General features: G+C 38.9%; 1 protein-coding gene across 8 annotated transcripts in view; it reads right to left on the bottom strand.

The window, feature by feature from the left end:
- trappc9 (trafficking protein particle complex subunit 9) overlaps positions 1–13,523 on the bottom strand; it is a 248,090-nt gene that overhangs the window by 137,099 nt on the left and 97,468 nt on the right. For all 8 annotated transcript variants that reach the window (XM_065471289.1, XM_065471291.1, XM_065471290.1 and 5 more), the window contains one exon: positions 12,475–12,627. In XM_065471289.1, the coding sequence (XP_065327361.1) occupies positions 12,475–12,627 (153 nt within the window). The remainder of the gene's footprint in view (positions 1–12,474; positions 12,628–13,523) is intronic.

Raw genomic sequence — 13,523 nt, forward strand, 5'->3', positions numbered from 1 at the left:
AGCCATAACAAACGTGAGCAGATGAGAAAAAAATCTTAGTAAAAATAGCAAGAATTCATAAACGGTAGAAAGAACACACACAGATTTCCTTCTTGCATATTTTTTTGATCAAATAAATAAGAACAGTTTGTTCAAACACACAGTGCTTCGGGCTCTTTCGTCTCCAACTGCAGTCTATTTTAAATAAAGGCCTGATTCCCGTTTCGGAATGTGTTAGTAAGGACCCAGGCACTTTTTGAGAAAATTCTCAAACTAATTAATTATCCTCTGCCCACCTGCTGCAGATAAAGGGGACTTTGATCTAACCAGAGGCTTCATTTACGTACACCTACAATAACAGACTTCTGGGGCCACCTGGGGGCAACAGAAACAAGTTGAGAACACAACACTGATTTACTTTATCATCAACTTTTATCATCAAGTTTTATTGCAAACTTGTTGGAAAACAAGCTGCTTATTTACACATCTAACACTTACACTGTTATTCATTTGGAGTCTCTTTTTTTCTGACCACCTGGCAAATGAAAGACAAATAATAACTTGACTCTGGAGAAAAATCTTTTTTTGCTCGACTGTGTTTAACAGCTGGTAGGTAATTGCTTCTTTCTGCAGTTTTGTGCTGAATGAGGAGCTTTTTTCCAGCCAAACAAGAAAGTTGCACCTTATTACCGTGCAAAGATACTGTTGCGCTGTTTTCACTGCGTTGCCACGTAACCACAATATGTTCGAGGTGGGTCTAATATCATGTTCATGTAATAAATGTCAGGTGAAATGCAACTTATGTGTGAGTAATTGTATTTTATATTATTGAAGAAAAACTAATTGTCATATAATACTGAAGAAAAAAGCAGAACCTACTGTCTCCTGCAGTTAGAGCCAATACTGCATATTCTGCTGCAAAGCGTAGCTGCAGGACTGAGATACACGGCTACTACTGCATTAACAAAGAAATGAATGATTTATCTTGCTGTAATTAACAACCATAAGTGATATCAGATGGATATTAGCTGAACTACTAAGCAGAGATTTCACAATACCAGCAATTTAGTAGCTGGCAAAAAATACCACTAGAAATAAGTAACTCAATACTCGCCCACCAAAAATGGTGCTTTTGTAAATGAAAGCAACAAACCTAGTTGCCCTTTGATGTTAATACGAGGTATTACAATATTTACACTATGACAGCTCAAACATTAGCCATTGCAAATATATTCATATTTATATATTTGTTATTTGTAGTTATGCACTCACTTACGCTCTCCCCGAATTTGCTTGGCTCAACTGGTTGTTGGAGCTGTGTCGCAAACAGGGAATTTGCAGACTGCCCTCTGGTGGACACACTAAGCCACGTCAACAACCTTAACATGGCTGAAAAGTGTTACTCCCGTTTTTTTGTTTTTTAAATGAACTTTTTTTTCTTTTTTAATGTATTTATCAGCTGTGTCAGGTGGACAGATTGGCAAATACCTAATTTCAGGAAAAGAATAAAAAATTTAAATCAAAAATCACTCTGGCTCTACTGCTCAACTTTAAATATCTGAATACATGACGATCCCGGTCTGAAACGAAACAAGTTCCTTGTGGTTATAATACCCTACAAATAAAGCAGAACAATTGTTATGACTTGTTAGTTATTACACTTATGTATATGAATATAATTAACCATGAGCCCCACCCCCCCTCAATAATCATCACATTGTCAACTGGCATTAACAGTTAAACCACCTTACTAAAACCCCCAAACAGTGGATTCATCTGGACATAGAAACGCTGACCAAACGTTTTGCTAAAGATTCAAATCTGACTGGTTGACTGACACAGTCTCCTCCTATTTACTCATTTGCTATATCCTGCTTTTTAATAGGTTAGATGTACATGCAGGCAAAAACTCAGAGTGTCGGGGAAGGACAGAACCAAAAGTGACGCTTTTAGGACTTTATTAACCAAATCCACCTTTATGATACACAGTCTCTTTCAGGAGACACACGATTCGCCGTGTCCTGTGGTAAAGTGGGACCGTGTGAGTAATGAGTGTTGTGATTAACGATGGCACCCCTCACAATCATCACCTCCTTTTTCACCCACCTTCCAATCAGCATCTGTCTCGTTGCCTAACGGCCTCAGGGAAATTCAGGTGAACTCAGCATTTTCATCACAGGCTGCCTTGCTGCCAGTGTTTAAATAGAGGGGCAAAGATTGGGAGTGTCACTTCTGAAATAAATGGAACATTATTAGCAGAGATCTAAACGTCCATGAAATGCAGTGATGATAGGTCAGCTGCACTCACCTTTACGAGGCTTTTTCCTACAAGACAAATATAGCTAACAGATTTTGAAAATATGACCGTTACATTAGAATCTTTTTCAATTGGTCGTTCAGAGGAAGAACCATCAAGATAATGGAAAATGCAAGTCAAGCACTGCTGGACCCGATCCTCATTCAATATAAACTTTAACTATTAAAGATGAACACCGCAGTGTTGATCACTGTGTTTAAAAGCGCTCTGTCACATATTGTGTATTTCAGCATAGTTGTCTTTTCTGGACATCACAATTCATGAAATTCAAACTACTGTGGCACATTTTTTATGCAGCTGATAAACTTGTTATTATATGCTGCTCAAAATCTAAGATAATAAAAACATCACAGCATAGCATAAAGCTAATTAAACTGTAGGGATATCAATCTGTGCAAGAAGTAAAACCCACTGTGAATCCATTTGACCTGCTTTAGTAAAAAATGAAAGTGACCACATGGGAACAGCAGAAGCAAGAGCAAGACAAACCCCAGAAAAAAGGAAATGGATTTGCTGACAGTAGCCCCAGACCATTGTTCTCTCTTCATCTCTCCTGACTGATTTTTCTCTAGTTTTACTTTTTATTATGTTCTTGTCACTACTGTTAGCATGTGATGATACATGCAGGCCATTCAGGGTGCAAAGGTCATGCAGGATGGCACATCTAAACATAAAATAGTAAGGTGTGCCATGTCTCCCAGCCCAGTCCCTATCTCAAAGGTGTAGAGGACATACAAGTATTACAATGATCTCCTGCAGGCTAGTTCCTGACCAAACTATCAGAAACATGCACATGAGGGTGGCATGAGGCCCTGACATCTTTTAGATGCACCTAAACTCACAGCCCTACATCCTGGAGGTTGTTTGACATTTTCCAGAGAATACCAGAAATGACAGGTCCAGAGCCCAGTTCTCTTCATAGTGATGTCCACACTAAAAACATGTGACAATGAAAGAAGAAAGTCGAGCTGTCAGTTGATGCCCTGAAGCTCAAGCGCACTTAAGTTTTACAGCAGGAAAATTATTTGATATACACAACAGCAAGTCCACCTCTGATTGTTTATGTAAGTCTGGACTAAAATCTGATTATGATCCTTGCACATGCACTTAAACAAGCTATGCCTGTTCAAAAAGTCTGCAACGTGGCTGAATTAAAACACTTCTGAAAAGAAGAGTGGGCAAAAATTCCTCCAGTGATGTAAAAGACTGATTAGCAGTTATCGCAAAATGTCAAAGAAGTTCTTTCTGCCAGGGATAGGCAGCATAGGATTTAGGGGGCAATCACTTAATGTCACACAGAGTCAGGTAGTTTTGTTTTTTTCCTCTAATAAATGACGTTATCATTTAAAAACTGTATTCTGTATTCCCTGGGATTATCTTTGTCTAATATTAAAATCTGTTTAATGATCTGAGACATGTAACTGTGGCAAATATGCAAAACACTTTAGCAGCATAGCATAGAGAAGAGCATAGTTTAAGGCTTAGAACTTACGACTTTACAACGAAAAAAATAGTCAAAAGGGGTGAGGCATTGAGGCATCCCTCTGCAGAACCAATATGATAATTATATATAGTAGAATGAACACATATTCCTGTTAAATAAAAAGACCACAAGGGAGGAAATGGTAATTCAAAGCTTCAGCTATGGACAGTCTTTTATGATCAAACCCAGAACCTGATCTCTCCTTGATCTGAGGTGGAAGGTGGGACCTTGATTAATTTTTAAAAGTTGATACAGTCTTGTAGAATTTAGTGGAAGTAAGACTAGATGACCGTCACTAGATGATAATTTGATTTAGCTTTCCTAATCAGGCTAGTGCAGATATTTCCTTGTCGCCTAGAGAAATCTTCAGGGAGAGACCTTGGATCGTTCTTGTGCTTTATCTCTGCTGTTGATGGCAATGAAGACTTTGTGAATAGAGCCAAGTATTATATCTGCAACTAATTCTATTTTAATGGGGGTTTATAAGATATAAAAACATTAAAAGTTTTGAAAATTTAAAGTTTTCTAATTCCATGGATGGATCAGTGAAAGAAAACATAATCAGTGATAAGTTGTAGGGAAAAAAATAATTTCTTATGTTGGTAATTTGTGAATAAGATTAGGGGATTGTAGTTGATAAGGCAGTGATTGGACTTTTTAACAATGACATTAGCAAACAGGGTATTTGTGGCATCTTTTAGTTTTTTATCCATTAATGTTAAGAGGATCTATTATGTTTCTATGAGTTAAAAAAAAAAGATTTGAATTTTTTTAATGATGTCAGACAGCCAGTCCAGGTAAAGATCTCAATTTATTAACATGTGACAGAAAACAGCTAGCGATCAGAGCTGTTTCCATATTTATCAAATTTAGACATAGTAGCATAGTATTAGCATACATAGCAGTCTGACATAAAACTGCACATCAAAAATAAGTGTGCATGTCCAAACATACAAACACACAGTCAAACATACATAGTTTGACATACAGTCTTACTTTCATCCCTTCATATGTACACCTCTATACACTATGAGAAGAACAAAGACCAAAATTAAAATGGAACAGAGAGATTAAAGAAAGCCTAACCTATAAAATTAGTTTTGAGCTGTTATTTAAAACACCTCGATGATTCGACCAACCTGACAGACTGAGGAAGACTGTTCCAAAGTTTAGGAGCTACAACCTCTAAAGAATGGTTCTCTGGTTTTAACAAAGAACAACTGAAGACCCCGATCAGACGACAAGAGAGGCTGGGATCAAGTCTCATAGCTCTGCTACAGCAACAGAAGCTGGGCCATGTAGGGCATGTTATTAATAAAATTTTAGAATGAATCCTAAATTTCACCGGAAGTCAGTGAAGGGCAGTAAGTATAGGGATTCAGGCTACAGCTAGTTTTTGTTAGCAGCCTAGTTGCTAGTTTCTAAACCGGGCTTACGGGCTAAGGAGGACAGTGAGATGCACGTATAAAGTCAGTTAAAAGCGTACAGCACGCTAAAAACATCACAATCTTCACTCACTAGATTTGTCTTGCTGCGATTTCTCTCTCTTCCACAAAATTAAATTCCACTTGGGTCTCCACTTTGATACTTTGATACACATCTATACCATAAATAAGCATCTGCAACTGATCCAAGTAGGACATCCGGGGAGCGTTTCAAACATAGGAGCAGATCTGGGAGCAAAACATCCCCCTTTCTTTGCTCTTTGTGTACATTAAGTTAACTTTCCGATGATGCCTGTGAATTTTTTAACTACCAAAAACAAAACAATCCATTATGTATTGCCTCATTTGGATTGATTTTATTTTTATAAAGCATATAAATGCCTCCACATTTAAACTAAAAAACTAATTTTAGTTAGAAATTTAAGTGTCAAAGTGACAAAGATCAGGGAATGCGTGAAGTGATTAGCGATCACAGTCACTAGGATTTGATGCATAGTATATGAGCTGAAAAGAGTGGAGTTCTTTCTTTCTCCTCCCTCATGATTTCATGAGACAGAGAACAATGTCCAACTTTGTTTGTTTGTATTATTTCAGAGTAAATTCAGCTGCTGTGAGACACCTTTCCCAAAGATTGATTACTCCTGTAGCTAAACTGAAGGATTAAGGTGGATTTCCACATCTTTTTGAAGGGAGATGCTTTTACAGCTTTACAATAATTTTTAAAAGCCACCTCTAGCAATGAGAGAAAGCAGGTTGCAAATGTTTGTAAATGCTACTTTTATTCATCAATGATATGTACTGCCCAAGATGAAGCGTTATATGGAAACCTACATAAGATTTATATCAGGAATTGATTCATAGCATAATACCAACTCAATAAAACCTCTTGGATATTGGTCAGCTAAGCAGCAGAGGGGATTGCTAATCCATTTCAGCCGCTTTGGTATTAATGAAATTAAGGGCAGGTGCACTAGAGGGGCAACTATGAGACAACCCCCCAAAACAGAAATGGATTTACAGGTGAAGGCCACTGACAGTTTTCCCTCCTCATCTTCTCTGACAACTTTTTCCCCCCTAACTAGCTTTGATTTTGGCTAGGGTCAGTGTCACTACTGGTAGCATGCGGTAATACCTGTGACCTACAGAGGCTGCACAGGTAGTTCAACTCTTCCAGGACGACACATCAATATATGCCACTGCCAGAAGGTTTGCTCTATATGCCAGCACAGTCTCAAGAGCCTAAAGAAGATTCTAAGAGACAGCCGGTTACTTCAGGAGAGCTGGACAGGATCATAGAGGACCTTCACCAATCACCAGGACTGGTATCTGCTCCTTTGTGTAGCAAGGAACAATGAGCACTGCCAGAGGCCTACAAAATTACTTCATGAGGGTGGTCTGAGGGCTAATGTCCTCTAGTGCGCCTTTTGTTCACTCCCCAGCACTGTGGAGCCTGATTGGCGTTTGTCATCGAATACCAGAGTTGGCAGGTCCAGCACTGGTGCCCTGTGCTTCTCATACATGACAGCAGGCTGATACTCAAAATGTGCAGACGTGAAAAGGTCTTCAGAATTCATGGTGAACGTTATGCTGCCTGTAACAGTCTTCAGTGCAAGCCTGTTGGTGGTGGGTCAGTGATGGTCTGAGGAGGGGTATCCATGGAGGGATGCACAGACTTCTACAGACTTGGCAACGGCACCCCAACTGCCATTAGTTATTAGAATTAGAAGAGCCTACACCGGTGCAGTGGGTCCTAGGTTCTTCATGATGCACGACACTGCCCGGCCTCATATGGTGAGAGTCTGCAGGCAGCTCCTGGAGGATGATGGAATCAATACCAAGCTCACCTCACCAAAAATAAGTAAAAATACAACACCTCTGGGACATTATGTTTCAGCCCTTCCTGCACTTCAGACTATCCAGGGGCTCAGTGATGGCCTGGTCCAGAGCTCGGAGGAGAACCCCCAGGACACCATCTGAACATCTCTCAAGGTTGTCAGGCATGCATACAATTTAACCAAAATGGACTAGCCTGCTGCATCATTTTACTTTCAATGTGTCTTTAAATTCAGCTCTCTGTAGGCTGAGCATTTCCATTTGCACCAAATGGCATCCTTATATTCCTAACATATTACCTTGTCCATACAAGTATAGATGTCTGTTTTTTTTCCCTGATGTGATTTCAAAGCGTTTCTTTTACATTTTTCGATCAGTGTATTTTAACAAATTCTTTTCTGATAGAGAGCACTATAGACTGATTTAGTCTGTACCTTGGAAGTAAAAACAAAGTTTTTGAAACAAAGATTTTCTCCAAGAAAAGAATCCACATACTCGAGCTGTTCACAACAGCAAAAATATGAAAAGCTTCCATGGAAAGGAAAGTGTAGATTGAATAGCAGCTGTGCTGTATGATTTGACAACAGAGAGTACATTTGAAATCTAACATCAAAATGTCACAGGTTAATACTTTAAAAAAGGTGTTCTTAAGCGCTCAGCCTGGCGGTCTAAGTTAAAAGTTAAGTAATCTGAAACTAGCTACATCAGTAGGACGGCAGTGCATACGCTCAGAGATGTCGACTGAGGACATGCAAGATAAAAAAAAAAAAAAAAAAAAAATCCTTCCAGCCTCCACTCCTTCGCCTTACTATTTTCAATGGGATGATATTTTCAATGTATCGTCCTTTCAGCTTGAGTCCTTTAATTCACAGTCTTCTGATGCGTTTCTGGCGTCTCTTTCTCTGACAGTTGCAGACACTGACTACGGTACAAGGTGCTGTCTTCAAAGACAGCCGCAGCATTAATGTAGACACTGACACTGTCATTAGATACGACGCCCACACTATTTAACACAATAAAGCACTGTAAGTCAAGGCCCATTACTCCTGAGTGATGACATCACTTCCATTTGATCCTGTGTTATGATTTTGTGGTTTTGAGCTGGACACAGAATGAGAGATAAGCCTGTCTGAGGATAAATCACTGAGGGTCAACCTGTTTTGAACGTTACCTCTGTTTCCCGTGACATAATTTAACCCACTGGTCTCAGCTCAAACACTACACACTGAGTGCCACGTGGACAGTTAAGCTAGCAGGCCGACTTTCTCTGCACCGTGCATAAAGATACAGGTGAATTAACACACTGCACATAATTGTGTACAGTTGCATTAAGTAACAACACACAAGTAGTGCGCACACCAAGTCTCTGACCACACACTGAGTTTTTCTTCATATTTCTTCATATTTCATGTGGGCAAAGTAAAGGAAAGTTTCCATGTGTCCACATTCGTATTCATCCACATGCTCACAGCCATCTTCAGATTTTGTTATTGCAGTTTTTATCAACTATATTCATTCAGGACTGACTGTGTTGACCTACTTGTGCTACCAAGGACAATGAATATTTATAACACAGAGAAATTTCAATTAAATGGTTCGGCAACAATGGGCATCTTTTTGCTTTCATTTTTTTAAAATCTTATTAGAATTTGATTTGTTGTTATAATTGCTTTTGACACAGGATACGTGAACAGTTGGTCACATGCATTTCTTCAGATTAGATTTTGTTTAGCTGGTAAACATTCAAGAAACTGCTACAAAATATGGGTACTCCTTTTTAATAAAAACTACAACACATTTACATTAGCTTAGCTACAAAAGTGGCTGTCTATCCAAAGTGTAAAAGACCCTATCATCTAACTTTTACAAGAGGACAAACGTGTCTTTTGAAATACTGAACCAGTGCCCTTCACAACATACTGAATACTAATCATCCTTGTTTGTTCGTTTCACAAAGAGAGTATGACATTTAGGGTCATCTTGAAAGAAAGGTAGATATGAAATGTAAAAGTAAGAGTAGAGGTTAAATGTGACATGACATTTGGACATTTTATGAAAGTTTGATCTTATTTAACCCTGAAGAAGAGGTCAGTCCGAAGTAATGTGATATTAGGAATCCACATATATCATTCCCTATAATACAAACAATGGCAGTAAAAACGGTTTTAAACAGATCTATATAGAATCATTAACACTTTTAACACTAATAACCTTCAGATCAATCTATTGACCTTCAAGCAGAGGTCAGGGGTCAAATGTAACATGATATTTTAAATTTTAAACATTTTTGTCAGTTTTCAACCAATAAATCAGTAAGTTGACCTTGAAGACCTCGTGGATGTAAGGCACAGAGTGGCTGTGGAAAACACCAAAACAGAAAATGGCTCAATGGTTTTCTGGCACGTTTTTTCAGTGTTGTTAAAAAGAGTGCTGCCATGTAGAAAATCGCATATTTCAGCAATTCAGCATTGTTTTTGGTCTTTGCAGATCAACACATTGTTTATATGAGCAGTGCTGTTTTTTTGTGGATTGTATTTCTTAGTGCTAGACACTAATTCATGTCATCTTGAAATGCCAAATCATAACAAAAGGGTACATTATTGCTCAGTGATTTACCACAAATGGTATTTAAACCATTGCTTGGGGACAGAAAAACTTTGAAAAGAAATAAGAAAGCCTGTGCCGGTCAATATTATCGTCAATAATGTTTCACTCAAACATTTCCTTTAGAGAGGTAATATGCATCTGTTTCATACACCACAAAACAACTGCATAAATAGCCAAGTATCTTATTCCCTCTGGGCAAGATACTTGGGCCAAGTTGCCTCTGATAAAATAAGGACTTGTCCATACATGGCAGAATTAAAATGTATGTGTCCCCATACGCGTTGGCTAAGCGATACAATTAAACTGTTGCTGAATGTAGCAGTTGTGCCAAAGATAATCAAGGTTTTACAGTTTAATTAGCAAAGATGGCAGAACTTCCATAATCTGTAAACCTTCACAATCCTCCACAGAGCACAGACAGAAAAAACTAAATCTTTCTGCAAAGCAAGTTCATCAGCATGTTAACACAGCGTTATTAATGTGACTCCATTACATAGCATCAAATGTGTTTAATAAAAACGGCATCCCATAGTGTCACTATAACAACTGCTTTTTATAGCAGAAAACAAGTCTTATCTCCTTATTTCAGGGCCTCGATTATTGCTCAGCTAATTAAAACATTAAAGCAGTGTCGCTTAAATGACCTCATGAGGCGAGTTGGCACTGCAGCTGAGATAAACATGCAGCATTGTATGCGTTTACTTTCCCTGTCATTTGAATTCACGTGCAAGTACACGCAAACACACCAAGAAAAATACTCTGTGCTGCACGAGCAGGTCCGTATTGATCACTCATTAATATTCATCAGCCCATAGAGGCTGTGGTAAAGAGGTTCAACGGTGTGAAGAGAGCTTGGGAATGAGACAGGAAAGAAAGAAGGCTGGGCATGAACTATGAGAGGCTAGGAGGAGGAACACAATGAATGAGCTTCGAGGTAGGGGAGAAGGTCAGACTATTTTTTTAAGCAGAAATAAGAATTAGAAGAGAGGAAATCCAAGCGAGGAAACTAAAAGCTAGGAGGGAAATGGAGGTGTAGAGACCTCGAGACCTCGATCCTATTACTGCAGAATCTTAAATAAGGCAGGCAGAATGCCTGGAACAAGAACACTCCTTTGTACAGCAGCGCATGAACACTCATCAGCAATCAATATGTACATAATTTGAGACAGATAGTTCAAAGATGACTTTACTATTTTCCATTGCAGGGCTAGCACTCAAAATGATTATCTTACTGATCACCAGTTTAGTTCAGCGATTGCTTTGTCTATAAAATGGAAGGAAATAGGCTAAACGTACTTGTGCAATGACAGCAAACAGAAAAGAGGAAAGCTCCTGTATTTGAAAAGGTAAATCCATCATTTTTTTTTTAAACAACAGTTATTCAAAATTTCTGTCAGCTACTGTTCCATCTATTGTTTCAACACCACTCCACTGAAAGACAAATGCAAAAGTAACCATCGGTAGAGAAGTTTCAATCAAGACACTTGACATTATTACAGAAACCATCCATTTTCTTAAATGACTATGCAACTTACTGTGACAGGGGGCTAGAGCTTTTCCCAGCTGTCATTAAGCAATTCAGAGTCATTTTACAATCATTAGCTGAACCAATATGTATGTTTCTGCACTGAGAAAAGCGGGGCACCTGGAGGAAACTTACAAAGACACAATCCCACACAGAAAGGCCTCAGCTGACCTGCATGCTCGAGCCAGGAACATTTTTTCCTGTGAGGCGAGAGCACTAATCCATGTCTTATTACTAACGAAGTCTTTTTAAAAATATTCATGGTTAGCTTATAATATGTTACGATACGCAAGCAGAGATATACAGACCTGAAAATTTAGCGAGACTGATACTGGGGTTTATAAAGCTCAATTGCGATCTGATTCTTTTATTTTTATTGGACTCCACTGTATAGGTGGCTGCGGTTCAAAAGGCAGAGCAGGTCATCTACTAATCGGAGGGTTGCGAGTTCAATCTCTGGCAAGAGGCTGAACCCAGAGTGTCTCCTGATGCATTCATCACAGTGCAAATGTGTGTGAACGTTAGACAGAAAGCACTTGGACATATAAAAAAGCACTTGAATGGGTGAAGGACGCATGCTGTGCTTTGAGTGGTAGAAAAACGCAAAATAAAAACCACTAATTACCACTAACTGTGCAGTTTTTGGGCAGGGGTTCTGTTTTTTGTTTTTTTAAATAGCCCAACAGCTCCGCAGCATTTTGGATCATTTTTAATGATAAAGTTAAAGATACACTAGTGCTGCCAACATAGGCCAAAAATAAAGTTTAATGATTTCTTAAAATAAGATCATACAACTATTGAACCATTTAGTACAAATTTAATTTCCCGTGGTAAATATAAGACTAAAATTGCCATAGTTAAAGCAGTTTTGAATGCTTAGTTCCAGTAGCTTATTAAAAATATGTCGTGTTATTTAGTGCTTAGTCTGTTTAAGAGGGTAATCATGAATTAGAATGATATCAGCACAGACTGGTCAGGACAGGTGACAAACTTAATTGAACCTTTTTTTGATGTTATTTATGCTTCTTTTTATTTTGTTTTGTTTTTTCTAATGAGCATCAAACATACCTGTCTGGCATGCCCAGTTGCACTTGCACACAAACATACATCTTGATAAAGGTTGAAATGTTAAAATCTCTAATGTTGTAGTACGTAAATATTGATAAATAAGTACTAACCTGTAAACCTTGATGATTATTTACACCTATAGATTGTAACCTTATAGTAAACAGGAAACAGTCAACTGCATTTTTCATCTTTAGTGCTGAATTATGAGAGGGCTCACCATCGTTGAGGTCCTGCAGCAGGTTTTCCTGGCCGGAGAAGTCGAGCTTGACTTTGATGTTGACAGTCAGTGTCACAGACTGGCCCGGCTTTAGAGGCAGGTGAGACAATGCCTCATCTAACTCCCAGCTCAGAAATTCCCCAAACACTTTTTCTGCAAACACACAAAAGAAACATAAAGGATCGGTGAAACAAAGAAATATCGGAAAACAAATGCCAAGGAATTTCCCAATGGGATACAAGGTGGCAAGACGTGGATGCAAAAGTATTTGGTCAAAGTAAACAGAGATGTGCATGGAGCCATTTGAATGCAGCTTGCGCAAATGTGTGCTTACCAGAGCACTTGTTGGTGTGTGTGTGTGTGTTTTGTTCAAGACGATGGAAAGAAACAGCATCTGAGGGGCATCTGATTTACCTGCCTCAGGCTGCACCATACAAGGTGTTACTATCACATTTCTTCTGCAGTAAGCTTTCAAGAGCAACAAAGCCGCTGATGGATCTTTTACCCACCAGTCTCTCGGTGCCCGTCACTATACCTGATGCTCTAATTTATGCCACAAACCCCTGCTACCTGCGAAAAATGGCTCAGCTGCATCCACTTCAGACAGAAGCGCCAAATGAATGATACATCACCTGAATAAAAGCATGTGTTCTGTCTGTGCAGGTGAGCCTCTCCTGCTCTGAGGGATTGGAGGAACAGCAAGCAGGCTGGGTTTAACACGCACTCACAGAATAAGGTGATATGCAAGCTCGCTGCAAGAACAACGGTTTACAGTTCCCTGCCTGATTCATAAGCAAAGCATGTAAAAACCCTCTAAGAGGATGTGAACAGAGGCAGCATTAAATAAAGATTTTGTGAATAACACTCTGCTTTAAATATTCATAAACTCAGAGCTTTTTGCAGTGAATTAAAGGAGAGGGGGGGGGGGGGGAAGGGAGGCAATGAGATGAAGTAAATGAAATGGGAAAGGGGGGAAGCTATTTATTTAAATATGCAACATCAGGCCTCACATTTCTACAGGTAAACAGCTATGATTGTGAATGATGTCA

This window comes from Pelmatolapia mariae, linkage group LG22 (assembly GCF_036321145.2).
Source record: "Pelmatolapia mariae isolate MD_Pm_ZW linkage group LG22, Pm_UMD_F_2, whole genome shotgun sequence".
Classification (NCBI taxonomy): Eukaryota; Metazoa; Chordata; class Actinopteri; order Cichliformes; family Cichlidae; genus Pelmatolapia; species Pelmatolapia mariae.